Consider the following 27266-nt stretch of genomic DNA (forward strand, 5'->3'; position numbering starts at 1 on the left):
CTTGATTACTTGGACTGCCAGGGCAAAACAAGTGCAAAATGCTGGTACCCTGTCATCTACATCTTCATTGTCTACAGCTTTATTAACCTCTGTCTACAACTCCACTAGCATCCCTCAGTATTGTGAATAACACCGACCTTACCTTTCGTTGGTATATTCATCAACTTAACTAAAGGACTGAGTTAAGCATTTGAAAAATCTATTGAAACCAGACATCATAAGTTCATCTTAGGTTGGGTAGATCGCAAGTCTCTGTGGCTTTGTTTAATATTTTGTATTTTTCTTATAAGGTTGATAAAGTATGTATAATTATTGTTCTGTGTATATTAATTGCCAACGTGTTGCGTGAGTCGCACTACAAAAGGCAACACAGCTATGATGAGCTCTGAGCTTTTCAGTCCATTTGAAGCTGGAGTAGATTTTTGACTTAATTTAAGACCAAGTCTGGACCACAGAGGTGAGATGAACGGCAGATGTGACACCACCTTCTCTGATGAGCCAAGGTCAGTTTCCATCCCTTCTTGCACCTGTTGTGTTTTGATTTGTTTATCCAGGAGATAAGGAGACACAATCCCGAAAGAGGACCTTCAAATGGGCCAGGAAGGTCCAGCGTCAGGGGCGAAGATCTCCTCCCGCCAGCAGGAGGTCCAGGTAGGCCCCTGCCAGTAGGTCCTCCTGGTGGACGCCCAGCTCCTTCATCAGCTGCCGGGCCACCTCTTCGCCATCCTGGGGGCTCTGTTGCTCCTGAAGAACCACCTACGGGGATGGAACAGAACCTAAGAAGAGGCTGCTGGGCAAGGCCGGGGGCCCTTCCAGTCCACCATCCTGCTCTCCCGTTGGCCAACCAGATACCCCAAAGGCAAACCCACAAGCATAATTTGAGCACAAGAGCAGCTCCCCCTTCCTGAGGTTTCAAGCAACTGGGATTCAGAAGCATTTACTGCCTCCAAAAATGGAGGCAGAGTCTAGCTCTCCTGGCTTGTGGTCATCGATATCCCTCTCCCCCTCCATGAGTTTCTCCAACCCTCTTTTAAAGCCATCCAAGTTGGTGGCCGCGAAGGCGATTCCACGTAACGTGTTGTTGGGACGTCTTCCGTGTTTGCTGCACTAAGGGGGAGATCCCTTGGGGGAGTCGAGTGGGCTGGTCTACCAGTGAGGTGGGAAACCTAGACTGAAGCCAGACTGAGTGTGCGTGTCAAGAAGAAGAAGAAGCAGAAGCAGAAGCAGAAGCAGAAGCAGAAGAAGAAGAAGAAGAAGAAGTTGTTACTATTTATACCCCGCCCATCTGGCTGGGTTTCCCCAGCCACTCTGGCCAGCTTCCAACAGAATAGTAAAATACAATAATCTATTAAACATTAAAAGCTTCCCTAAACAGGGCTGCCTTCAGATGTCTTCTAAAAGTCTGGTAGTTGGTTTTCTCTTTGACATCTGATGGGAGGGTGTTCCACAGGGCGGGTGCCACTGCCGGGAAGGCCCTCTGCCTGGTTCCCTGTAACCTCACTTCTTGCAGGGAGGGAACCGCCAGAAGGCCCTCGGCGCTGGACCTCAGTGTCTGGGCAGAATGATGAGGATGGAGACGCTCCTTCAGGTATACTGGACCGAGGCCGTTTAGGGCTTTCAAGGTCAGCACCAACACTTTGAATTGTGCTCGGAAACGTCCTGGGAGCCAGCGTAGGTCTTTCAAGACCGGTGTTATGTGTCTTGGTGGCTGCTCCCAGTCACCAGTCTAGCTGCCGCATTCTGGATTAATTGCAGTTTCCGGGTCACCTTCAAAGGTACCCCCACGTAGATAACCAGAGCATGCACCACTCTGGTGAAACAGTCTGCGGGCAGGGAGGGTCTCATCCTGTGTACCAGATGGAGCTGGTAGACAGCCACCCTGGACACAGAATGGACCTGCGCCTCCATGGACAGCTGTGAGTCCAAAATGACTCCCAGGTTGTGCACCTGGTCCTTCTGGGGCACAGTTACCCCATTCAGGGCCAGGGAGTCCTCGACACCTGCCTGCCCCCTGTCCCCCCAAAACAGTACTTCTGTCTTGTCAGGATTCAACCTCAATCTGTTAGCTGCCATCCATCCTCCAACCGCCTCCAGACACTCACACAGGACCTTCACTGCCTTCACTGATTCTGATTTGAAAGAGAGGTAGAGCTGGGTATCATCCGCATATTGATGAACACCCAGCCCAAACCCCCTGATGATCTCTCTCAGCGGCTGCATGTAGATGTTGAAAAGAATGGGGGAGGGGACGGAACCCTGAGGCACCCCACAAGTGAGAGCCCAGGGGTCTGAACTCTCATCCCCCACCACCACTTTTTGGACATGGCCCAGGAGGAAGGAGCGGAACCACTGCCTAACAGTGCCCCCAGGTCCCAGCCTCCATCTTCAAAGCAGAGTGTGCTGCAGTCCTGATAGGGTGGTTCTGAATGGGGCCTCATCAGGTCCTGGCAGGGAGCTGCAGCGATTAAACAGGAAGCACCCCTTGTGCTGCCTCCTTACCTGTATAGATAATATAGAGGACTCTCTGCCCAACTCCATATCTAGAACCCAATTTAGCAAGACGGTTTGATTTGGTTTCTTGGCTTCTGGTTTCCTCGCATCCCTTGCCAAAAGAAGCTGGAAGAACTCTGCCCGCACTTCTGTTCAGTCCCCCTGATCTGCCTAGATTTCTTCCACCTCCCCTAGGATCTGCTACCTTGACCAGATTCCTTTCCCCTGGTGCAACCAGATCCCACTGGGCCTTTATTCCGCTTTGCTCCTTTCTCCAGGCCAAATCCTGCCTTCGGTCTCAACTCCCAAGCCTCTTGTCTGAGCAATGCCTCCCTCCAGGGCCAGATTTCACGTCCGCCTGCTGACCTAGCACCCCTAGCTACCCTCACCTCCAGCTCCATGAAGTCGCCCAGCCCTTCCACGCGATCCACATGGACACGGGTCTGGCCCACCAGGTAGAGGCGCCGCTCCTTCTTCACTGTCCCCTGCACCCCAAGGGCCTGGGACAGCACAGCCTGCAAGGGGAAGAGTGAGTGGGGGTCAGGCAGAGGGAGAGCAGCATTCACACATGCACATATCAGGTTCTCCACCAGGTCTACCAACCAGCCTGCGCATGCCACACGAAAGGTCCTGAGTTCGGACCCTGGTTGAAAGGCTCTCAAGGGAGGAGAGCTGGGAAAGGGCTCTCCTTCTCTGCATCTCAGGCCTTGGACAGCAGCTGCCAGTCAGAGGAGGTCAGCGGCAGCATTATTATTCGCTGGGTTCATATCCCGCCTTTCTACTAAGGCACCCAAAGCAGTTTACAATTCAAACACTAAAAGAAATGCATTACTGTGGTACCTTGGTTCTCAAACGCCGAAAACCCGGAAGCAAGTTTGATGGGAAGTTTTGCTTCTGCCTAGAATGTTCAGTTCATATTAAGTTCATGAAACATCGTATTGTGACCTGTTCTTAATGCGTGGTTGACCACATCTATGAATGCGATGGTTATGCCCTTTTAAGTTTTACTATATCAATCACTAGTTTAATAAAGGAGTATATCAATCATTAGTAAATAGTTTAATAAGGAGGTTTTCATACCAGTCCAACTCTGTGTTCCTTTCCCAACCTTTAATCTATTGATGATTAATGCCTATATGCAACCCTTGCTTTGTCTTTGTGTTAACCAATCAGCAACAAGCACATATGTGGCAATGCTGTAATATTCAATAAAAGGGACTCTCTGAGACATGCTCGGGAGATGCCTCCCGTATAACACTTGTCACTCATCTGTTGTTTATTTCAACCCAACATAAGTTGGCGGGGTATAAATTATTATTATTATTATTATTATTATTATTAGGGATCCCCCCCCCATCCAGGTGGGCTGCTGGGCAGCATCCAGGAGCCTTTAGAAAGCACAGTGAGAAACAGCTCCCCCCCCCCCCGGAATTACCGTAAGCCCGGTGGGATCATCCGTGGGTGAGATGGCGTAATGTGAGAGCTTGGGGCCTTCGGCGTCAGGGCGGTTATAAAAGACCAGCTGCCCACAGCCGTCCTGGGAAGAGAAGATTTGGCGTCAGCCCATGGGAGATGAAACAGCTGCCCCCGAGATGAAAGGAAGTTCGTGGTATGACCATTTTCATTCATCAGGATGTGAAGTGTGCCCCTCTCCCCCCCCCCCGCACCGTCATATTTCCCAGAATTCAGTCTGAGAAGAAATGCCACATGCCACAAATGGATTCCCTCCCCCTCTGGGGCGGTGTACAAATAATAAAACTATTATTATTATAATCTCATTTTTGCAAATGTGGTTTTTCTTTCTTTTTATTTATGATTTTCAATTTTAGACACTTCAATAAATTTACAATCATTTTAACATTTCTTCCTTCCCCCTCTTTCCTTAAATTTATTTTTATATTTTCTGCATACAGTCATACCTCGGGTTACAGACACTTCAGGTTGTGCGGTTTTGGGTTGCACACCGTGCCAAACCCAGAAGTACCGGAACGGGTTACTTCCGGGTTTTGGCACTTATGCATGCGCAGAAGCGTTAAACCGTGCTTTGCTCACGTGCAGAAGCGGCGAATCATGACCTGCGCGTGCACAGACATGGCGCTGCGGGTTGCAAACGTGCCTCCCGCACGGATCACGTTTGCAGCCCAAGCGTCCACCGTATTCAAAATTAACTTAACTTATTCATTTATTCATCTACTTTAAATATACAGTGGTACCTCGGGTTAAGTACTTAATTTGTTCCAGAGGTCCATTCTTAACCTGAAACTGTTCTTAACCTGAAGCACCACTTTAGCTAATGGGGCCTCCTGCTGTTGCCACGCCGCCGAAGCACAATTTCTGTTCTCATCCTGAAGCGTATATAACCTGAAGTGTATGTAACCTGAGGTACCACTGTATATTCTTATAAAACTGCAGGTTATTACAATAATCCTGCCTATGTTCTTATCTGTTTACAGTGTGTTTGTAAATATTCAACAAACCATTTCAATTCTTTTATAAAAAGTTTGTTATCTTGATTTCCTATTCTTCCGGTAAGTTTCGCCATTTCTGCGTATTCCCTAGGTTTTTGTATCCATTCTTCCTTTTGCTTCTTTCCACTTTTGGGCAAGTGACATTCTTGCTGCTGTTGTCGCATACATGAATAAATTTCTATACCTTTTAGGTAGTTCTGTCCTTATAATTCCCAAAAGAAAAGCTTCTGGTGTTTTTTTACAAAGTTTATTTTAAACATCCTTTTCAATTCATTATGCATCACTTCCCAGTAAGCTTTAACTTTACTACAAGACCACCACATGTGATAAAAAGAATCTTCTTTCTCTTGCAAATGTGGCCTTTCAATCACCACTACCTAAAAGGAATGGAGATTTTTCAGCTCCCCACCTGTAAAAATGGGTCCTGGCCTCTCCCTCACAAGATCTTTCGGAAGAAAAATCATACGAGTCCACAAAGCACTCTGGAAACTGAAAGGATCCTTGAGAAGGGATTTAAAGTACTACTAGAGATGGTTATCAGGCTCTTGACTTTGACTGTTCTGAGCTAAGAGAACTCCAGAATGGCCTCACCCTTGGACTGGTGACAGATTGCCTGTCTAATAATTTATCCACCCTCCCGCAGAGTTTGAGCTTTGGTCTCCTGGAGGCTGACGGCTCGCTTGTGAGGTCAGTCTGATAAAGCAGGGGAAATCGGGCAGCAGTTGGAAGTTCAAGGCCCAGGACTGGGGACCCGTCTTCAGTTCAAGGGCCACGTGTCAATGGTGGGTGGAGCCAGAGGCAAAAGTGGGTGGGGCAATAAAAAGAGATGTTTACCTGTGTGCAGTAAGGTAAAGTTAAAGGTAAAGGGACCCCTGACCCTTAGATCCAGTCACAGACGACTCTGGGGTTGCGGCGCACATCTTGCTTTATTGGCCAAGGGAGCCAGCGTGCAGCTTCCGGGTCATGTGGCCAGGAGGACTAAGCCGCTTCTGGCGAACCAGAGCAGCGCACAGAAACGCCGTTTACCTTCCCGCCAGAGCAGTACCTATTTATCTACTTGCACTTGCTTTCGACATGCTAGGTTGTCAGGAGCAGGGACTGAGCAATGGGAGCTCACTCCGTCGCGGGGATTCGAACCACCGACCTTCTGATCGGCAAGCCCTAGGCTCTGTGGTTTAACCCACAGCGTCACCCGCATCAATGGGGGGTGGAGCGATGGGTGGGGCAATAAAAAGAGATGTTTACCTGTGTGCAGTAGGTACACACAAAACAACCCTCTCTATCGTCTGACCCAGTGGTTCTCAAAGGGAGAGAAGTGCCACATTAGTGTGGCATTGAGAGTCAAGGATAATCAAAAAAACATTCGTATATTTCAATGTAGTATAGCATAGTATCATTTATTATATAGATAGAAAGAAAGATAGATAGATAGATAGATAGATAGATAGATGATAGATATATTCAAGAGCACTTGCCATTCTTCTACAGTTCTCCATGTCATATTATTGTGAACAGGGATTTTCAACTCTGACCAATCTGAAATATTAGAAAAGAGAATGGCTTCTTTTTGTAGATGAAGAGAGTTTATTTGTCTCAAATTAGACCAAATATAGATGAGATTATCCAGCAAAAAAGCTCACTCACACCTCTCATTGAGTATGTATGCATATTTAAGGTACATATGTAAGAGGTTTGTTTATCATTATATTTTGGGAATGATCCATGTTCTTATGTATTTGCTTTATACCCCTGGATGCCCCATGATTATATTCTAAAGAAGTTGTGTTCTGCATTACAAATCAAGCACTGCTAAGAGTTGCTTCTTTTTGTTTTCCCATATATTTCTTATCAAGTTAAAAAAATTGGTGTGGCGCAAGCTAATTTTTATTCTGAGAACCACTGCTCTGACTAGAGAAAGAAGCAGATTATCAGAGTTCAGAGACACCCTCCATCTATGCACGGAAATTCCCCCATCTGTGTTGGCTCACTCACCCTGAAGTCCCGAAGTTTCAGTCGCCCGTTGGGGGCAGGAAAAAAGGTGTCTGTCTGAAGAATGACACAGCCTGGGGATCCGCTCAGCCGCTCAGCGTTCCTTAGTAGCTCTGCCCGGTCCCGAACCCGCGCCTTGATCTCCACATTTGCTGGCATCTGGAAGAAAACAGCGACGTTCAAAAGAGGCAAATAAGATTATCCAGTGCAGGTGCTTTCAAGGTCCTGGGAAACTCTTTGCAAATCCCTGCACACCAAGGTGTCCCCACTACCCAAACCACAGGTCTGCCACGGAACAAGCATTGCAGAGAATTCTCTCATTGTATGCAGGGAGCTGGTCAGTTTCTCTGTTGCCCCAAGGCAGGTGAGTTTGGCAAAATCACCCTTGGCTACGAACCTTAGGAACCTCAGGGGGAAGAATCTGTACATAAAAAGATTTGAATAATAAAAATAATAATAATTTATTATTTGTACCCCGCCCATCTGGCTGGGTTTCCCCAACCACTCTGAGCGGCTTCCACAAAGACCAAAAATACACGAATATGTCATACATTAAAAACTTCCCTGAACAGGGCTGCCTTAAGATGTTTTCTGAATGTCAGATAGTTCTTTATTTCCTTGACATCTGACGGGCGGGCGCCACCACCAGTGTTATGTGGTCTCGGCGGCTGCTCCCATTCACCAGTCTAGCTGCCACATTCTGGATTAGTTGTAGTTTCCGGGTCACCTTCAAAGGTAGCCCCACATAGAGCGCATTGCAGTAGTCCAAGCGGGAGATAACTAGAGCATGCACCACTCTGGCGAGACAGTCCGCGGGCAGGGAGGGTCTCAGCCTGCGTACCAGATGGAGATGGGAGACAGCTGCCCTGGATACAGAATTGACCTGTGCCGAATACTGCTATATTGTAAAAGAAAAATATATCGAAGCGGTTTACAGCAATAAAACCATAAAACCATAACATAAAGCCATCAAGAAGTTAAAAACAGACACCCAAGGAACGGAAAGGTGAGGTAGGACTTTCTGGATAAACGTGACCCATTCCAGACACATTTTAACACCCCATCACCAGCGTTGCTCTGCTTCTGTTTGTCTAAATTTAAGGACCTAAAAAGATGCTGCTGGATTGGGCCAAAGGGGGGCCATCTAGTCCAGCCTCCGGCTCTCACAGTGGCTGATCAGATGCCTGTGGGAAAACTGGAAGCAGGATCCGAGCGCAAGAGTAACTACTCTCCCCTCCTGCAGCTTCCAGAAACTAGGACTCAGGAGCACGGCTGCCTCAGAGCATAGGCCCTGGATAGCCCTCTCCTCCTCCATGAATTTGTCTAATCCTCTTTGAAAGCAATCGGAATTGGTAGTTGTCACTGGATCCCCAGGCTGTGTCATTCTTCAGACAGACACAAGAGTTCCACAGTCCAAACTATGCACTATGTTGTGGAAGACTTTCCTTTGCGACCCCGCCTGATAGCCTGCTCCCTAAAATATCCCTTGTTTGCTCATTTCTATATAGAGGGTGTCTACATTCTGCTATTTATAAAAATTAGTAGTTTGCATGGTTTTCCCAGTAGTGATGTATGGAAGTGAGAGCTGGACCATAAAGAAGGCTGATCGCCGAAGAATTGACGCTTTTGAATTCTGGTGCTGGAGGAGACTCTTGAGAGTCCCATGGACTGCAAGAAGATCATAGAATCATAGAATCATAGATTTGGAAGAGACCACAAGGGTCATCGAGTCCAACCCCCTGCCAAGCAGGAAACACCATCAGAGCACTCCTGACATATGGTTGTCAAGCCTCTGCTTAAAGACCTCCAAAGAAGGAGACTCCACCACACTCCTTGGCAGCAAATTCCACTGTCGAACAGCTCTTACTGTCAGGAAGTTCTTCCTAATGTTTAGGTGGAATCTTCTTTCTTGTAGTTTGGATCCATTGCTCCGTGTCCGCTTCTCTGGAGCAGCAGAAAACAACCTTTCTCCTTCCTCTATGTGACATCCTTTTATATATTTGAACATGACTATCATATCACCCCTTAACCTCCTCTTCTCCAGGCTAAACATGCCCAGCTCCCTTAGCCGTTCCTCATAAGGCATCGTTTCCAGGCCTTTGACCATTTTGGTTGCCCTCCTCTGGACACGTTCCAGTTTGTCAGTGTCCTTCTTGAACTGTGGTGCCCAGAACTGGACACAGTACTCCAGGTGAGGTCTGACCAGAGCAGAATACAGTGGCACTATAACTTACCTTGATCTAGACGCTATACTCCTATTGATGCAGCCCAGAATTGCATTGGCTTTTTTAGCTGCCGCGTCACACTGTTGACTCATGTCAAGTTTGTGGTCAACCAAGACTCCTAGATCCTTTTCACATGTACTGCTCTCAAGCCAGGTGTCACCCATCTTGTATTTGAGATCAAACCTCTCCAGTGTGGTGTAGTGGTTAAGAGCGGTAGTCACGTAATCTGGGTAACCGGGTTCGCGTCTCCGCTCCTCCACATGCAGCTGCTGGGTGACCTTGGGCCAGTCAAAGTCTCTCAGCCCCACTCACCTCACAGAGTGTTTGTTGTGGGGGAGGAAGGGAAAGGAGAATGTTAGCCGCTTTGAGACTCCTTAAAGGGAGTGAAAGGCGGGATATCAAATCCAAACTCTTCTTCTTCTTCTTCTTCTTCTTCTTCTTCTTCTTCTTCATTCTGAAGGAAATCAGCCCTGAGGGCTCACTGGAGGGACAGATCCTGAAGCTGAGGCTCCAATACTTTGGCCACCTCATGAGAAGAGAAGACTCCCTGGAAAAGCCCCTGATGTTGGGAAAGATGGAGGACACAAGGAGAAGGGGAGGACAGAGGACGAGATGGTGGGACAGTGTTCTCGAAGCTACCAGCATGAGTTTGACCAAACTGCGGGAGGCAGTGGAAGACAGGAGTGCCTGGCGTGCTCTGGTCCAGGGGGTCACAAAGAGGCGGACACGACTAAACAACAGCAACAAAGTAGTTTGCATTATATATTTACAGCAATTATTATTTCATGTTATAGCAAGTTTCTAGAGACTAGATTGCGAGTCTTTGTAAATTGTGTTTCCAAAGGAACTTTTGTTATTGCCAAATGCCCATGTGTATGCATTATTAAATTTGTTATGAATAAAAAATCATGTTAAGTTATTTAACTATTCATTATTCACTTCTTCTTAATTGTATTTCAGTTCAACAATTACTTTGCTAAAATACATATTTTGTGATGTGCAAATGGCTTGAGATACCTATTAGGTCCATCAATGACCATATAGCATCTATTCCACACAAAAAACAACGTGGGCAGAGGACAGCTGGACATATCAAGGGCCCCATTACCTTCAGCAGCTGAGGGCCTCATCCAACCTGAATCCGGCCCTGCCCCCCACCCACCTCACCCCATGCTCTATATCTCAAGCACTGGGGATGCAGAAGCTGAACCCACCGTCAGTCCCAGAGGCTTGGCCGGAGCCCCCAAGCCCGACCCCGACCCGCCTGCGCGTTCCCACAAGCACTCGAACACGTGTCTCCCGCGCCCAGGATTCCCTTCTCCCTGACCGCTGTGATTGGCCTCCCGCTCCAGAGGCGGGTCTGGAGCGGCGGCTCCTGATTGGCCGCGGGCTTACGGGGTGGGTCCTCACCAAGGCCGCACCCACCTCTCCGTCACCAGCTCGGTCGACGTTGACGCCGCGAGAGGCCAATCAAAGCCGGAGCCAAGGAGGACGCGCGGCGAATGAGAGCGAAAGGGGCCGTCCAAGGGACGGAGAGGCGATTGGGCGGGCCGGGGCCCGGTGGGCTGGGCGAAGGCCCGGCGCTGCCGCCATTGGCCGAGGCGCTGAGGCGAGCGGCGCTCTGATTGGCGGGCTCCGGCCAGCGCAGGCGAGCGGGCCGCGGGATGGAGTCGCCTGAGGGAAACGGGTCCGGAGGGGACTTCGCCGTGCCCAGCTCGCCCCGGGGCTCCCCGGCCGTGCCCGGGCCCACGCGCCTCCGCGCCTTCCTCTGGTGCCGGGAGTTCCTGGCCGGCGCTTGGCGCTGCCTGGCGGCGCCCGAAGACCTCGGCATCGTCCCCGTCAGGTGAGCCCCGCCCCCACCGCCGTAATGCGCCCAAGAGCCGCGCCGCGCGGGGTGACGTCAGCCTCGCTCCACTCGCCGCGGCTGCCGTAGAGCGTGGAATAGCGGCGCACCAGCTTTCCAGGCCTGGGCTTCCCTTTCCCCGAGGAGGGAGCGGGGTTCGAATCTCGCTCGTGAAACAACCTCGCAGGGTTGCTACGTGTGTGTGTGGGGGGGTGAAATAGGGCTAGAACCTCAGGCTAGTCAACCTCGCAGGGTTGGCGTGGGGATGAAATGGGCAGTGAGGCACAATGGTTAGAGCTCTGGACTAGGACATGGGAGGGAGCTGGGCTTGATGCCATGAACCTTGGGAGCCAGGCACCACCCCTCCCAGCCTAGCCTACCTGGAAGGGGTGACGTGCGGGTGAAATGGAGAGGAGAGGCTGTGCCGTGCAATGGTTAGAGCGCTGGACCAGGACCTGGGAGGGAGCAGGGCTTGATGCCATGAACCTTGGGAGCCAAGTATGACTCTTCCCAGCCTAGCGTACCTGGAAAGGTTGGCGTGTGGGTGAAATGGGGAGGAGAGGCAGTGCCGTGTAATGGTTAGAGCTCTCGACCAGGACCTGGGAGGGAGCAGGGCTTGATGCCATGAACCTTGGGAGCCAGGCACCGCCTCTCCCAGCCTCGCCTACCTGCAAAGGTTGGTGTGGGGGTGAAATGGGGAGGAGAGGCAGTGCTGCGCAATGGTTAGAGCGCTGCACCAGAACCTGGGAGGGAGTGAGCTTTGATGCCAGGACCCTTGGAGGCCAGGCCTCACTTCTCCCAGCCTCGCCTACCTGGAATGGTTGGCATGGGGAGGTCAAACGAAGACTAGGACCTGGGGGAAAGCAGAGTTCCAAGTTCTGCCTCTCGGCCATAGGGTGGCCTTGGGGGCTGGTCACTGCCTCTCAGGCTAACCTACCTGGCAGGGCTGTTGGGGGGGGGGTTAAATGGGGAGGAGAGGCAGTGCGGTGTAATGGTTAGAGTGTCAGAATAGAACCTCAGAAAGATCAGGGTTCGAATCCCCCTGCAACTGTGCCATGAAGCTCCCTGTGAGGGCCAGTCGCTGTCTTCCGTCAGCCTGACCTACCTCACAGGGTTTTCGTGTGGTTTCGCAAACTTGCTTCCCCCTGCTTAGGTGAGTAGGACCCAGCCGGTGGCTTCAATTTCCAAGAAACAAGACCCTGACTAAATACACCTGGAAGAAGAAACCTTCTGCTGGCGAGAGCTGTTCGGAAGTGGGATCTCGCTGGAGGTTTTTTAAGTGGAGGTTGGGTGGCTGATCTGCTAGGGATTCTCAAACAGAGCCATTCAACCTCCTTCCCAGGAAGGAGAGCCCAGGATCTCCAGAGGGAGCCCGTTCCTTTGTCAAACATCTCTTGCCGCTGGGAAGCTCTTCCTGATGTTGAGCCAGAATCTCCTATCTTGTAACTTGAAGCTGCTGCTCCTTGTAACCTTGCTCCATCTTCCACGTCACAGCCCTTCAGATATTTGAAGCCGTAGGCACTTGCAATTACGTTCCTGTATATATAGAGAGATTTAAATCCCCCTGGCCTGCTTCTTTAATGTTTTAATGTTGTACTTTAATCTTGTTTGTTAAGTTGTATTTCAATCAATTTGTTTTGTTAGCTGCCCTGAGCCTGGTCTTGGCTGGGGAGGGCGGGGTATAAATAAAATTTATTATTATTATTATTATTATTCTTTGCTTCTGCTGCTGCTGCTTTTGCAGCTGGACAGCTCAGCTCTCTGGAAAATGACTCACTTCTTCCTTGCAGGCTCTGCGGCTTTCCTGCCCCCAGAGGAGGAGGGGTGTGGGTCAATTGTTCCTTCCTCCTGTAGGATGTGTCACAGCAGGCCCACGGGTCACCGTCTCCTTCTCAAGGCATTCCAGGAATGCTTCCCACACTGCCAGAGCCCTGCCCAGCACAGAGCATGGCTGGGGTGGATGCTGCCAGTGAGATTGGCAAACAACAGGGCAGTGAAGGAGGGCAGAACATCTGGGGAGCAGCTAAGATTGGCATTTTGTTGCCCGCACAGTGGAGACGACTTTTCCTTTTCCCCCCTTTTTATTTTATTTTATTAACATATAAAACATATACATTTACACAACACCCTACCTAATTTTCATAGCATAAAACATAAGGATCTGAGCCCAGGAGCAACTCTCCCCTAATGTGTCTTCCAGCAACTGCGATTCAGAAACATTGCCTCCTCCAGCTGTAGAGGCAGTGCTGAGCCATTGTGTCAAGCAGTCACTGGTAATGTTCTCCCAGTGCCCTACCCACAACTGGGGCAGTCGAGCCTGCAGCTTTCATTTTTTAAATATACAGCGGATGCATCTGTGCGTGTGCGGTTTGCAATTTGGCACTTCTGCGCATGCGCAAAGCGCGATTTAGCGCTTCTGCGTATACACAACTGCCGAAACCCGGAAGTAACCCGTTTTGGTACTTCCGGGTTTCAGCGGTCCGCAACCCGAAAAAATGCAACCTGAAGCATCTGTAACCCGAGGTATGACTGTATCTGACTTTTAGAAGACATCTGAAGGCAGCCCTGTTTAGGGTCATTTTTAATGTTTGATGTTTTATTGTGTTTTTAATATTCTGTTAGGAGCTGCCCAGAGTGGCTGGAGAGGTCTGGCCAGATGGGCAAGGTAGAAGTAATAAATTACTACTACTACTACTACAGGTTTTTTGTTGGGGCATCTGCTTGGCCCTTGTGAGAGCAGGATGCTTGCCTAGGTGGGCGATTGGCCTGATCCAGGAGGCTCTTCTGGCATTATTAAAGTCTGAGCATGAGCACACAGACGCTTGGGATGGGGGGTGTTTGGCCTCCTGAGGAAGGAGGTTATTGCTGGCTTACCTGCCTGGAGGCTCTTTTTCCCTGCCAGTTCTGCTGTTCTTCCATCTCCCCCTCCCCTCCCCATTTCTGACTCTTCCTCCCCTCCTGGGTTGTGCTTTCTCCACAGCGGGGGGCTGAGCAACCTCCTCTACAAGTGCACCCTTCCCGATCACATTGTGACTGCGGAAGATGAGCCACGCCAAGTTCTGCTGCGTATCTACGGAGTCATCCTCCAGGTGAGATATTCTGGTCCCGGTGCTCTGGGTTCCCAACCCCTTGGCATGGCCTTCTCTGTGCTGGCTCCCCAGGGGCTGAAGAGGAACTGATGTAGCGCTGACAGCACCTTGTGGGAAACTTTAGTGAAGAGCAGGGAGGTGTCTAAATGCAGCCCTGCCCCTCATTTGAAGATCCAGCAAGAACTAGGGCTCTCGTCTGCAATTTCTGCTTTTTACCACTGGGGGCAGCCTGGGTCTCAATCCTCCTCCATTTCTGGTTGCAAAAAAGCAGCTCTCCTGGTTACCGTATTTTTCACTTCGTAAGAGGCACTTTTTTCCTCTTAAAATCTAAGGGGAAATGTCTGTGCGTCTTATGGAGCAAATATGTGGTTCCTGGGACTGGGGTGGGACCCGGGCTTCCCCCGCCAGCCCCACAAGCTCGGGGAGCAGCGGGAAGGCTGTGCGCATCCTTTCCGCTGCTCCCCGACCTGCTCTTTGGGGCTGGCAGGGGAAAGCTGGGCTTCCTGGACCACCAGCCCTGGGGAGCAGGTTTAAAGGAACCCAAAGCCTCCGGAGCACAGCAGGAACTCCCGCTGCGCTCCGGAGGCTTCGGGTTGCCTTCACTGAAGCCTGGAGAGTGAGAGGGGTCAGTACGCACCAACCCCTCCCGCTCTTCAGGCTTCCAACGTAGCCGCCTGAAGCCTCCGGAGCGCAGCAGGAACTCCCGCTGCGCTCCGGAGGCTTCGGGTTGTGGATTTTGAAGAGGATTAGATAGATTCCTGGAGGAGGAGAGGGCTATAAATGGCCACCGGCCAGGATGGCTCTGTTATGCCATCCACAGCAGGAGGAAGGAAAGCTTCTGAAACCCAGTTACTTAAAACCGCAGGAATGGAACGTGCTGCTCTGGGTGCTTGAATCCGGCTTGCAGGTTTTCCCAAAGAGGCATCTGGTCAGCCACTGTGAGAACAGGATGCTGGACTCGATGGGCCGTTGGCCTGATCCAGCAGGCTCTTCTTCTCTTCTTAGGCCACTTCAGGGTCTCATTTGTGGCCAGCGTGATCTCGAATCCTTTTTGTCTTCTCTGTCCCTCTGGGGTTTGGAGGCCCCACAATTCTGCTGCCTTCCCTGCTGAGGCCATTTGACTGTCAAATGACAGTCAGGGTCTCTTCCAACTCTACAGTTCTGTGATTTGCACGTCTTTCTCTGCCAGGGCTGTGCAACACCCTCTCTCTTCGGGGGGGGGGGGGGGTTGGCAAGGGCAGAATCTGACCCCACCGCCTTTCTCTCTCCCGCAGGGGGTCGACTCGCTGGTTCTCGAGAGCGTCATGTTTGCCATCCTGGCCGAGCGGATGCTGGGACCGCGACTCTACGGCATCTTCCCCCAGGGGCGCCTGGAGGAATATATCCCGGTGGGTTGTTGGCTGTGCCCTGGATCTGCGGTTCGCGGGGTGGGCGGGATTACCTGAGGGGCTGGCAGAAGGAATATGGGAGGTGTAAATGGCTTTCAGGCTGGGAAAAGCTGGACCAAGTGCATCAGGTTTGTTGGAATTAATTAAACTAAATCAGGCTTCCTCAAACTCAGCCCTCCAGATGTTTTTGGCCTACAATTCCCATGATCCCTAGTGGTCAGGGGTGATGGGAATTGTAGTCTCCACACATCTGGAGGGCTGAGTTTGAGGAAGCCTGAACTAAATAGTTTTAATTGGGCTCTGAATAAATGCAATTAACGGTTTCCGCTTTGAATTTCATAATAATAATAATAATAATAATTTTTTATATCCCGCCCTCCCCAGCCAAAGCCGGGCTCAGAGCGGCTAACAACAGTAAAAACAACACAGTTTACATAAAACCACAATCAATTAATTGAAATACATTCTAAAATCAATTCCGAATCAAATTAATGGCAACCATTGGGCTAGAGTTCTATGAGGATTACAGGAGGAGGGGATCAGACTGTGCCTTGGCCAAAGGCCTGGTGGAACAGCTCTATCTTGCAGGCCCTGCGGAAAGATGTCAAGTCCCGCAGGGCCCTAGTCTCTTGTTCCACCACATCGGGGCCACGGCTAATAAAGCCCTGACTCTGGTTGAGGCCAGCCTAACCTCCCTGTGGCCCGGGATCTCCAAGATGTTTTTGTTTGAAGACCGTGGGACATACCAGGAGAGGCGGTCCCGTAGGTATGAGGGTCCTAGGCCGTATAGGGCTTTAAAGGTTAAAACCAGCACCTTAAACCTGATCCTGTACTCCACCAGGAGCCAGTGTCATATTATCTTCTTTAATGGGTTGTGCAAGCTGCTATTCTGAGTAATGCTTTGTACAGGTTGGCTGTCCAGTTTTATCAGCACAGCAGCCCTGTGAGGTAGGCTGGCCTGCTTGTGGATGTTGCCAACATTGCAGACATTGGAACCTGGGTCCGAGCCAATGCCCTCCTTCATTTTCTGGCTGTGGTTTAGTGGCCCCAGACACGCACACTCAACTTTCCTCCCACCTGTGATACAGACTCTCAACAGATGCTTTCTTGCCTGCCGTTTCTGCGCTCTGTTGCTCAGGGGTCCCCACACCTCTGGGGCAGGTCCCCACGGAGCTATTGCTCGCAGAGGGAATTGCCTTCCGTCGGGCGGGAGAGGAAGAGGCTCTCATGCCGCCCGTGTCTCTTCCCCGCAGAGCCGGCGCCTGACCACGGAGGACTTGCCCGACCCCAGCATCTCGGGGGAGATCGCCATGAAGATGGCTCGCTTCCACGAGATGGTGATGCCCTTCAATAAGCAGCCCAAGTGGATGTTCGGGACGATGGAGAAGTAAGGCCCCTTGCGCTTTTGAAAGCTGCAGGCTAGAAAACCAGAATCCTTTCTCCTAGGTATCATGGCAGAGGAAATAAAAAGAACAGTCAGACCAATATTTTATGTATGCAACTACTGCAGCAGGGTTATTGATTGCCAAGAATTGGAAAAGCAGCAACATCCCAACCAAAACAGACTGGTTATCTAAAATGATGGAATACTTCCATATTGCCGAACTAACAGGGAGGATAAGAGGAGATATGGTACAAAAAGTGAATAAGGAGTGTGCTGGGCCCAGGGGAAACCCTTGAAACTCAGTCCAGGACTAGTCCAGAATCCGGAGGTTCCGCTAAGAGTCAGTCCGACAGGGCCAAGGCAGGAAACTAGGCAAGGACAGGTACAGGATCTCAAGCAGGTTCTGGCAAACAGCAATGTTGCTCCTGCAACCTAGGGCAGAGTCCGACAGCCTTTTATCTCTGTTGGGGTAACGGCCGGTCCTGATCCCCTGGTGACTCACCTCCCTGTGTCGCCTGAAGGCAAGCACTCCTCCTGCGAGTACTCAGGTCTCTCCTTCTCTCAGACCTCAGTCTCTGCAGCTTGGGAGACGTCGGTGGGTGACTAGACCCAGGGGCCGCCTCAGCCTCCCCTGACCCAACTGGTAGTGGAGCAGCTGTAAGTGATGGCCCAGCTGGAGGTAACAAGGTCATCCCCGCATCTGGAGCCAGGGCAGGCTCAGGCCCCTGACTCGGCCCAGCTGGTGCTTGTTGCAGGCTCAGGCCCCAGACTCGGTTCAGATGATGCCTGAGGCAAAGGATCCGGTGCAGACTGAGACTCCTCTGGTCCCGAGTCCCAGGCCATCACAGCCTGTTGGGTTGTGGCTGGAGAAACCCAGTGACTGACTGATTCTCCTTTCCGCCTGTTGGCAGGTACTTGAGGCAGATCTCGGATCTCACCTTCCCCCAGGAAGCCCAGCTGCAGAAGCTCAACAAGCTCAAGGCGTACAACTTGGAAGCGGAAATGCGCAGCCTCAGGTGAGTGGGCGGCAGAGGGGCACAGGATTGGGGGCCTTGGGTCAGTGCTGTGCCCCCTGGCAGAACTAGCAAGTCTGTGATGGGATGCCTTGCCCCTTGCTGTCCGTCACACGCCCCCTGCCAAGGCAGGGTCCATAGCTCTAAGTGGCAGAGTAGGTCCCTTGCCTGCCTCAGCCCCTCTCCTGCCAGAAGGCTTTGGGGCAGCCGTGGGGCTGGACTCCAACGCCAGAGGAAATGGACCAGTTGTTAGACTTGTCTGAAGCAGCGACATGCCTTTAGCCTCTGGCTGCAAGAGGCAACCGGCCTCGAAACAGGGAAGATGCATTTCTGGCCAAGATAATCACAGAATTGTAGAGACGGGTGAGATCCCTAAAGGCTATCTAGTCCAACCCCCTGCTATGCAGGAAACGCAGCAAAAGAATCCCTGAAAGACAGACATCCAACCTCTGTTTAAAAACTTCCAACAAAGGAGATTCCAGCCACCTTCCAAGGTTGTCCATTCCATGGCTCTTGCCTTCAGAAAGTTATTCCAAAAGTTGAGCTGGAATCTCCTTCTTTGTCATTTGAATCTATTGGTTCGGGTTGAATCCTGCTTTCTGGAGCAGGAGAAAACTCCCCCTTGTCTTCCATGAATTGATGGGGTGGATGTGAATATTTTCTGTGTTTTCTTTTCAGGGGACCTTTCCCTCTCCAAATATGCTCTGTTTCAGGGTGGGGGGTTCCCCTGCGCAAAGCAAACACCCTCCTCATTCTTCCAACTCTCTTTTCTCTCTCCTGGAATTTCAGGGAGCTGCTGGAGTCCACCCCGTCCCCTGTGGTCTTCTGCCACAACGACGTGCAAGAAGGTGAGGACACTGAAGTGGGGAAGGGAAGCTGGGGTGGTGGTGTGATCTGTCCCCCAGGTTCTGGCCAGGGGCCTGTGAATATTGGGTGGAGCTCAGAGTCCCACTCCCCACCCCCTGAATGATGCTGAAATTGCTCCCTGGAGCAGAGCGGGACAAGGCACACTGCCCTGGCTTCCTTCTGCTATGAGAGCAACGCAGTGCCTGCAGCCACCCTGAATGGAACGCCATATACAAAGAGCCTTGCAGCTGGATCAGCCCCAAAGGGCCCATTGAGGCCAGTTCTGAGAGCCGAACCTGAGTTCCACAGGGCTCTCTCCACCTGTGACTCCCAGAAACCAGTATCCAGAAGAATACTGAAAGGTCCTGTTCCCTCATATGAACCTGTCTGGGCTCTGCGAGCTCCAGAGGAGGCCCTTTTTTCATTCCGATCCTCCTCACAGGCATACTGGGTAGAGACGCAAGACAGGGCCTTATTGGTGGCAGCTCCCAGTCTTTGGAGCCCCCTGCCTAGGGAAGCCAGACGGGCTCCCTCCTTGCTCTCCTTCCGCCAGCAGTTGAATACCTACAGCAGCAGATATAGAATCCCTATTCAGCCGATGAATACTGCCCTTGTTCCAACAGGCTTTGGGGAACTGGTTGCTTTTAAAGAGAGGGCTGTTTTTCTTGCAATTATCTTTATGTTTTTGTAGATCACACAGAGAGAGATATACACTGTGCACAATTTTTGTTGGCATCCATCTGTCTCAGGATACAGGGGCAGAATGCACCTTTGGGAGTGAAATCAAACCATTGGAGAAATACAGATGGAGATGGGAGAGACATTTTTCATTACACATACATATTCACATCTAAAATGTACATACAGTATTATCTATACCTACAAAATGTGTGTGCGTTTAACAATTGCTTCCCCGCAAGGTTCTGTTTCAACTGAGCTGCCTTGAGTTCTTGTCCGGGGAGGGGGGAGGGAAAGGTGGGATATAAATAAATATAATTATAAAAAGAGAAGAAGAGTTTGGGTTTCATATCCCGCTTTATCACTACCCGATGGAGTCTCAAAGTGGCTCACATTCTCCTTTCCCTTCCTCCCCCACAACAAACACTCTGTGAGGTGAGTGGGGCTGAGAGACTTCAGAGAAGTGTGACTGGCCCAAGGTCACCCAGCAGCTGCAGGTGGAGGAGTGGAGACGCGAACCCGGATCACCAGATTATGAGTCCACCGTTCTTAACCAGTACACTACGCTGCTCTTGAAACTGGAGGGGGGTGGTAAGCGTAGCAGCCATGGTGAGTGGCCGCTGATGCCTTCTCCTGCTCTTGCTCCTTCTCTCCCCACAACCCAGGGAACATCCTGCTCCTGGCTGGGCGCGAGTCCGCCACCTCCGACCGCCTCATGCTGATCGACTTCGAGTACAGCAGCTACAACTACCGGTGAGCTGGGGGTGAGGGCAGAGGGCAGGGAGGGAAGCGGGCGGCAGACATCGGGACTTGGTCATTCTGGACTCACAGCTGTCCATGGAGGCGCAGGTCAATTCTGTGTCCAGGGCAGCTGTTTATCAGCTCCATCTGGTACGCAGGCTGAGACCCTCCCTGCCCGTGGACTGTCTCGCCAGAGTGGTGCATGCTCTAGTTATCTCCCGCTTGGACTCCTGCAATGCGCTCTACGTGGGGCTACCTTTGAAGGTGACCCAGAAACTACAACTAATCCAGAATGCAGCAGCTAGACTGGTGACTGGGAGTGGCCACCAAGACCATATAACACCGGTCTTGAAAGACCTACGTTGGCTGCCAGTACATTTCTGAGCACAATTCAACATATTGATGCTGACCTTTCAAGCCCTAAACGGCCTCGGTCCAGTATACCTGAAGGAGTGTCTCCACCTCCATCGTTCTGACCGGATACTGAGGTCCAGCGCTGAGGGCCTTCTGGTGGTTCCCTCCCTGCAAGAAGCCAAGTTACAGGCAACCAGGCAGAGGACCTTCTCAGTAGTGGCACCCGCCCTGTGGAACGCCCTCCCACTAGATGTCAAAGAGAAAAACAACTACCAGACTTTTAGAAGACATCTGAAGGCAGCCCTGTTTTGGGAAGCTTTTAATGTTTAATAGGTTAATGTATTTTAGTGTTCCGTTGGAAGCCATCCAGAGTGTCTGGGGAAACCCAGTCAGATGGGCAGGGTATAAATAAGAAATTATTATTATTATTAGTGGCAAGAGGCCTGGCAGTGACTGCAGGGCCGGGCTTGGCATGGTGACCCCTTAACCAGGCAGGCCTCTGGATTTTTCTGTGGGGGGGGGCAGGCCTGCTGCCCCACTACCTATGGGGCTTTTCCCCACCATGAAACTCTCAAAAGAGGTTTCATTCCAGTGAAGCCCCTTGGCAAGCGTCCCACGCCCCAGCCCTGCAGCAGGCCAGCTGGAGGGACCTGCCCATATTGGAGGGGCGGGTGTGATCCTGGCTTGATGCTCAGTCACAGAGTCCAGTGGGTTGAGCTTCACCCTCCCTCTCTCTCTCCCTGCAGGGGCTTCGACATTGCCAATCACTTCTGCGAATGGGTGTACAACTACGCCCACGACCAGTGGCCTTTCTACAAAGCCAGCCCAGAAAACTACCCCAGCCGCCAGCAACAGGTAACTCCTGCTCTCTGCTCGCCACAAGGACGTGGCGTCTCTCGCTTGAAGGAAGTGGCCGTTTCTCCGTTGACGGCCCATTTTTGTTTCTCGCCAAATTATTCCATGTCGGCGGCTTGCCGTTGCGCTGAAGCGTCCACAGCAAAAGGGAGAAGTAGAATGACACATGTGCATTCATATAACATACAGCTGATGAATCACAGTTTGAGTAAATGTAGGTAGAAGGAGAATTAATATCCAGGCCAACAGGAAACCCTGGCTAAAAGCAGTTTGCAATAAGTCCTCTTAACATTCAGCTTCGCTGGCTGTGCATCACTTTAGTGTTGTGAGAGAAGAGGGGAAACTTTTCTCTATTCACTTTCTCTGTGTCTTGCATAATTTTTATAAGCTTCTATCATGTTGCCTCTCACTCATCTATGCTCTAAAGTCCCAAATACTGCAGCCTTTCTCCATAGGGGAATCTCTCCATCTCCTTGATAATTTTGGCTGCCTTTACATCTCAAAGGAAGGACGCGAGTGGCGCTGTGGGTTAAACCACAGCAGGTGGCGCTGTGGGTTAAACCACAGAGCCTAGGGCTTGCCGATCAGAAGGTTGGCGGTTCGAATCCCCTCGATGGGGTGAGCTCCCATTGCTCAGTCCCTGCTCCTGCCAACCTAGCAGTTCAAAAGCACGTCAAAGTGCAAGTAGATAAATAGGTACCACTCCAGCGGGAAGGTAAATGGCGTTTCCGTGCACTGCTCTGGTTCGCCAGAAGCGGCTTAGTCATGCTGGCCACATGACCTAGAAGCTGTACGCCGGCTTCCTCGGCCAATAAAGTGAGATGAGTGCCGCAACCCCAGAGTCGGCCACAACTGGACCTAATGGTCAGGGGTCCCTTTACCTTTACATCTCAAATGTGGTTTGCCACAGGCATTTAGGTTACCCCATAACTGCATTTGAAAGCAGACACCTGTGTTCTGTAGTTCCTGCAGGCTTTGCACAGGGGGCAGGGGTGTTGATTTTTTATTTGCGTAGTTATAAATAAAGCATTATAATTGCTTTGTAAACCCATTTCTAACTTACGGGGCCTGCCTTTGGGCTTCCAGAGTAAATGCCAGTATATCAACAGCTGGGTTCTCTGAATATCACTGTCTCTCCCTTACATTTGCATAACATTTCGTTATAAATCACGGATTACAAGAGTTTTAGTTTCAAATCTAATCAAGTAATGGGTTTTTTGGAGGGTGTCGTTGTAATTGGCAGAAACCTCTTAGGCTCTTACACTAAGTTGCTGCTGGCTTGACCAGCCATTGGTGCGCGTTTGGCTTAGCAGCTGACTCTATGCGTTTGAAACTGGTCAGGTGAGTAGCCTTAATGCTTGTGGAGGCTGGAGGCTCAGGGAGGCTGGAGGGCAGCCTTTTGGGGAGGGGGTGCTCTCCCAAGCCCCTGCCCAGAGCAGCAAGACTGTAGGAATTTTTATTTGAACACTGATTCCTGCCTCCCTCATCTGTCACAGTTCTTTCAAAAGCACACTAAACTCCACTAAAACACAGAAGCAGAATTTTGGAAGATTCGGAACAAGGCTGTCAATATTGTCATGCTGTTATACAATGGTGCCTCGGGTGGCAGGAGCTTCAGGTTACAGACTCTGCTAACCCAGAAATAGTACCTCGGATTAAGAACTTTGCTTTAGTATAAGAACAGAAATTGCACAGCAGCAATGGGAGGCCCCATTAGCTAAAGTGGTGCTTCAGGTTAAGAACAGTTTCAGGTTAAGAACGGACCTCCGGAACGAATTCAGTTCTTAAACTGAGGTACCACTGTACAAAAGTTTGGTACAACCACATTCTGGTTGCCTCACCTCCGAAAGGATATTGTGGAGTTTGGAAAAGTTTAGGAAAGGGGATGGCACAATGACATTACAAAGATAGATTGCAATGTCTACGACCTTTTAGTTCAGAGAGAAGGTGGGTAAGAGGCAACACATTAGAAGTTTATAAAATGATGCGCAGCACACAAAAAGTGGGTAGAGAAAAGGTCATTCTCTTCTCTGTCTTCATTGTGGACATCCAATGAAGTTGGGTGATGGAAGATTCAGGGCAGAGAAAAGGAAGTCCTCCACGCATAGTTGAACTGTGAAACTCACTGCCACAGGAGGCAGCGAGGGCCATCAATTTGGAAGGCTTTTTGAAGAGGATTGGGCAAATTCATGGAGGAGCAGAGGGCTATTGAGGGCTCCTAGCCAGGATGGCTGTGCTCTGTCTCCAAGGCAGCAATCCTCCTCCATCCCAGATGCTGGAAACCACAGGAGGGGAGTGTTGCTCTTGTGCCCAAATCCTGCTTTCAGATTTTCACACAGGCGTCTGATTGGCCACTGTGACAACAGGACTCTGGACTAGATGGGCCACTGGCCTGATCTAGCAGCCTCTTCTGTTTCTCTGAGCTGCCTCTCCGCTTCACCGAAAAACAATAAATCGTCTTTTTTTATTTAAAGGGAAATATCTATTGGGGAGAAACAGCTGTAGGTCTCCAAAAAGCAAAAGCTTTTTGGTTTCCAGTGTTGCCTTTTGAAAGCGTGGTGACCTGCCCTGGGACCTTGAGGTGAAGGGTGGGTTATAAATCAAATTAAGAGGATCAGTAATGAGCATGTTCGGGCAAGCAGGCCAAAGCAAGGAGATCTCAGAGAGGGGAGCGGCCTGCCGCGTCAGGACCCGGCTCTGTTCTCCCAACTCACCCTGAGGCTACTTTTTCCACAGCTGCATTTTATCCGCTGCTACCTGGAGGAGGCGGCTGGGAAGAAAGCGCGCCCGTCCCCGGAAGAGCAGGAGCGCCTGGAGGAGGAGATGCTTCTGGAGATCAGCCGGTCAGTGTCTGGGAACGCAGGAAAGTCGCCTTGGGAATTAATAGATAATAATAATATTTTTTTATTTATACCCCGCCCTTCCTGGTTCAGAAAACCGGGCTCACGGCGGCTAACAACAAATTTAAAACACTTAATTGATGCAACAACAAAAAAGCATAAAATACAGTATAAAGCGTGAATAACAATAATTCAGAATTCAAACATCAATTTAGGGGGGAAATCCATCCAATAAACATTAGATGATCACCAGGGCTAGCTGGCTAAATTAGTCCTATTTGGGCCAGCAAGGAGACCAGGGGAAAATTAGCTGTGGGGTCTCAGAGCGGGTAATCTTCATAAAAAGGGGAGGGGAAGGGAAGGAAGGGGAATAAAAGATCAGGCTAAGTTCAAATTGAAAGCCAGGCGAAATAGCTCTGTCTTACAGGCCCTGCGGAAGGAAGTTAAATCCTGCAGGGCCCTGGTCTCATGGGACAGAGCATTCCACCTGGTCGGAGCCATCACTAAGAAGGCGCTAATAGGGGAAGGTCGCAATTTTGCTTTTCCAGGAGCTCAGCAAGCCTCACCAGTAGGGGACCAGTGGTCTTACTACGCGCCTCTTCATAAAAGGGACATGTAAAGAACAAGTGCTCTGGGCTTCCTATCTCCCCCAATGAACAGGCGCAAAGTCTCTGAGCATATGCCGCCCCTATTTTATCCTATTAACAACCCTGTGAGGCAGGTCGGGCTGAGACAGGCAGGTAGCGACAGGCCCAGGCCCCACCCAGTGAGCTTCGTAGCAAAGTGTGGACCGTGGTCTCCTGGGTCCCAGCTCGTTTTTCTAACCACTGCCCCACATGGAGTCAGGAAGCATGGATGTCCAGAGCAGTTGCCCCATCCCTGAGCCAGCACCCCTCTGTATGATGGAGAGAGGCCGCTTTGGACCCCCGTTGCCTCGCCTCCAGCTCCTCTTCCTCCTCCTTCCCTGACTCCTCTCCTCCCCATCTCTCTCTCCCAGATTTGCGATGGCCTCCCACTTCTTCTGGGGCTTGTGGTCCATCTTGCAGGCCAAGATCTCCACCATCGAGTTTGGCTACCTGGTGAGTCCTTGCATTGATGACCTAGCAAGCTCTTCTCATGTGATGCTTTTAGCGAACTTCCAGTGGTTTGCGAAGGCAGACGGACGCAACAAGAGCATCCCTTTAGAACTGGGTGCTGGTTGGCTTCTCATGTTCTGGGAAAGGTGGTGCAATGCCTACCCTGACTCTGTCCTCCTCCCCTCCTCTTACCTCCCAGGAATATGCCCAGTGCCGCTTCGAAGCCTACTTCCAGCAGAAAGCTCTCTGCGAGTGACCCTCGCCCGTCCTGCCTCCGCGCCCAGGCTTCGGCCTGGCTGGCGCCGTCGCGGGACCTGGACTCGAACTCCTGGACCTCAAGAGGCACCGTTGCCAGTGGACCAAAGCTCTCTCCCCGGACGCAGGAGGAGGGTTGGCTGGCCAGCTCTCGTTCCGCAGCGGCAAAAACTCTCTGGCTTCTGGCTGGGCTGGTTTGTAGCCGGGCAAGGGGGCCAAGGTGCCCCTGTGGGGTGGCAGCAGACCCGGAGGATGCCAGGCAGCTAAATGTTGCAGGCATGGCTTCTGGCAGGCGGTCCATCCGTGACGGAGATCCCTTGGGCAGGGGGAAGGTGGAAAGAGGAGATCACTGCACTTTGGGACAGGGAGGGGATGTGTGAGCCCCACCATGGCCCTCGCCTGCTTCCATTCCGCCTTCTGTTGCCCTCGGCCCTCCATGCCCTCTGCTGCCTCCGCCACTGTGCCTTCCCTTGGCCATGCTCAGCCCTCTCCCCCAGAGATTTCTCTCCTGCCCCAGATCTATGCACAATATACCCCTCTCCTTCCCTTCTTAGCCCATCCCTTCCAGATCTTAGACTCCTCACGGGTCCTCCTGGTCTGCCTCAGTGCCAGCCACAGATGGCATGAGGGGGCTGCCTTTGGGGACAGAGACTGCACAACGGAAGGCCAAGGACTAATGAGGCCCCCCATCCCCACTCTGGTGAGCCTTGGGGCAGAGGTAGAGGGTCTCTAGGCCTTACTTGCTGCTGCAGGGACCCCCAGCTCTGGCCGCCGTCTCCCATTACTGGATCGGTTCCCTCGTGCAGTTTCCCAAGGAGACGCCTTGGCCAGGACTGGGGAGGCAGCGGGAGGGCTTCGGAGGCAGGGCCAGAGGGCAAGGTCGCCCCAGAGGACGCTCCTCGGCTGGGGGGGGGGCAGGGTTTGCTCTTCCCTCCCCAGATGTAATCCCAGCCCACTTCGCCGGAGCCTCTTTGGAACGACAGGCATTTGAGGCCAGGACTGGGGGGGGGGCATCTCCTGCCCCTTGCCCAGGGGCACCACAAGCTTTTGGACCTGCTGGAGGGCCAGATTTTGCAGGGGAGGGGGCCTTCCACCTTGTTTCTTCCTTTCCCCGGGAATGGGTTTGCTTGCTGGGGGCGGTGGCAGATAAATGACACCTTTTAGTCTCTGTTAACTTGGTTGTATCTGCATTTCTATGAATGTCCAGCAGAGAGAGCCAGGGATGCGGTGGGCTCTCGGGCGCAAGCTAGCCTTTGGCAGGCTGCCTGCCCTCTCTCTCTGTTCTCAGGGCTGCTCTTCTCTTCCGGCATCACTCATGATAACCATGGAATGTAATCTCTGCAATTGCCAATAAAAGCCTGGCACTCCACCCACTAGGATCCTCTGTGTGTGTGTCCCTGGCTTGATCACTTTGGGGTGTCTGCGCCAGGGGAGGAGGTCGGATGTCTCTAGTCGTAGAATTGGTTGCAAGCCAGCTCCCCCAGAGGGGAGCCCCACAACAGGACCCAGAGCTCAATAGAAACTTTCCCTTCCACTTTAAACCACGTCAAAAGCTATCTCGTCCTGTTAGGTGTTCAGTGTATCCATTTGGATAATATATCTGGTCAGCATATGAGCAAAAGGGATTCCTGCCATACTGAGAATTTTAAAGAAGGCTGAAAGGAAGAATATATTAGGCCAAACGTAATATTCCCCCTAAGGGACGCGGGTGGCGCTGTGGGTAAAACCTCAG

At 51.3% G+C, this 27266-nt stretch overlaps 2 protein-coding genes and 1 long non-coding RNA gene across 3 annotated transcripts in view; 1 reads left to right on the forward strand and 2 right to left on the reverse strand.

The window, feature by feature from the left end:
* LOC310659288 overlaps positions 1–27266 on the reverse strand; it is a 79030-nt gene that overhangs the window by 7249 nt on the left and 44515 nt on the right. The gene's annotated exons all lie outside the window — the stretch shown is intronic.
* On the reverse strand, positions 200–10556 carry LOC310659264 (uncharacterized protein). The gene is made up of 5 exons (XM_083402554.1): positions 10387–10556; positions 6951–7106; positions 3926–4027; positions 2880–3005; positions 200–756 (listed from the first exon to the last, which is right to left on the reverse strand). Exons 2-5 carry the CDS (start codon positions 7104–7106, stop codon positions 613–615), a joined length of 528 nt encoding a protein of 175 aa, XP_083258680.1. The 5' UTR covers positions 10387–10556; the 3' UTR covers positions 200–612.
* Positions 10645–26903, forward strand: CHKB (choline kinase beta). The gene is made up of 11 exons (XM_083402341.1): positions 10645–11015; positions 13996–14104; positions 15379–15492; positions 16746–16879; positions 17788–17892; positions 18679–18737; positions 20079–20166; positions 21255–21363; positions 24100–24206; positions 25201–25282; positions 25479–26903. Exons 1-11 carry the CDS (start codon positions 10837–10839, stop codon positions 25533–25535), a joined length of 1143 nt encoding a protein of 380 aa, XP_083258467.1. The 5' UTR covers positions 10645–10836; the 3' UTR covers positions 25536–26903.

Source organism: Podarcis tiliguerta, assembly GCF_965153285.1.
Source record: "Podarcis tiliguerta genome assembly, chromosome: 10".
In the NCBI taxonomy this organism is placed as follows: Eukaryota; Metazoa; Chordata; class Lepidosauria; order Squamata; family Lacertidae; genus Podarcis; species Podarcis tiliguerta.

Bases quoted from the DNA above. Each gene is read 5' to 3' on its own strand.
- LOC310659264 (XM_083402554.1), bottom strand. From the start codon at position 7,106: ATGCCAGCAAATGTGGAGATCAAGGCGCGGGTTCGGGACCGGGCAGAG. The intron at 4,028-6,950 runs GTGAGTGAGCCA...TTCTCTTCCCAG, and splicing joins TGAAACTTCGGGACTTCAGG to GACGGCTGTGGGCAGCTGGT. The intron at 757-2,879 runs GTGAGGGTAGCT...CCATCCCCGTAG, and splicing joins GCGACTTCATGGAGCTGGAG to GTGGTTCTTCAGGAGCAACA.
- CHKB (XM_083402341.1), top strand. From the start codon at position 10,837: ATGGAGTCGCCTGAGGGAAACGGGTCCGGAGGGGACTTCGCCGTGCCC. The intron at 11,016-13,995 runs GTGAGCCCCGCC...CTTTCTCCACAG, and splicing joins CTCGGCATCGTCCCCGTCAG to CGGGGGGCTGAGCAACCTCC. The intron at 20,167-21,254 runs GTGAGCTGGGGG...CTCTCCCTGCAG, and splicing joins TACAGCAGCTACAACTACCG to GGGCTTCGACATTGCCAATC.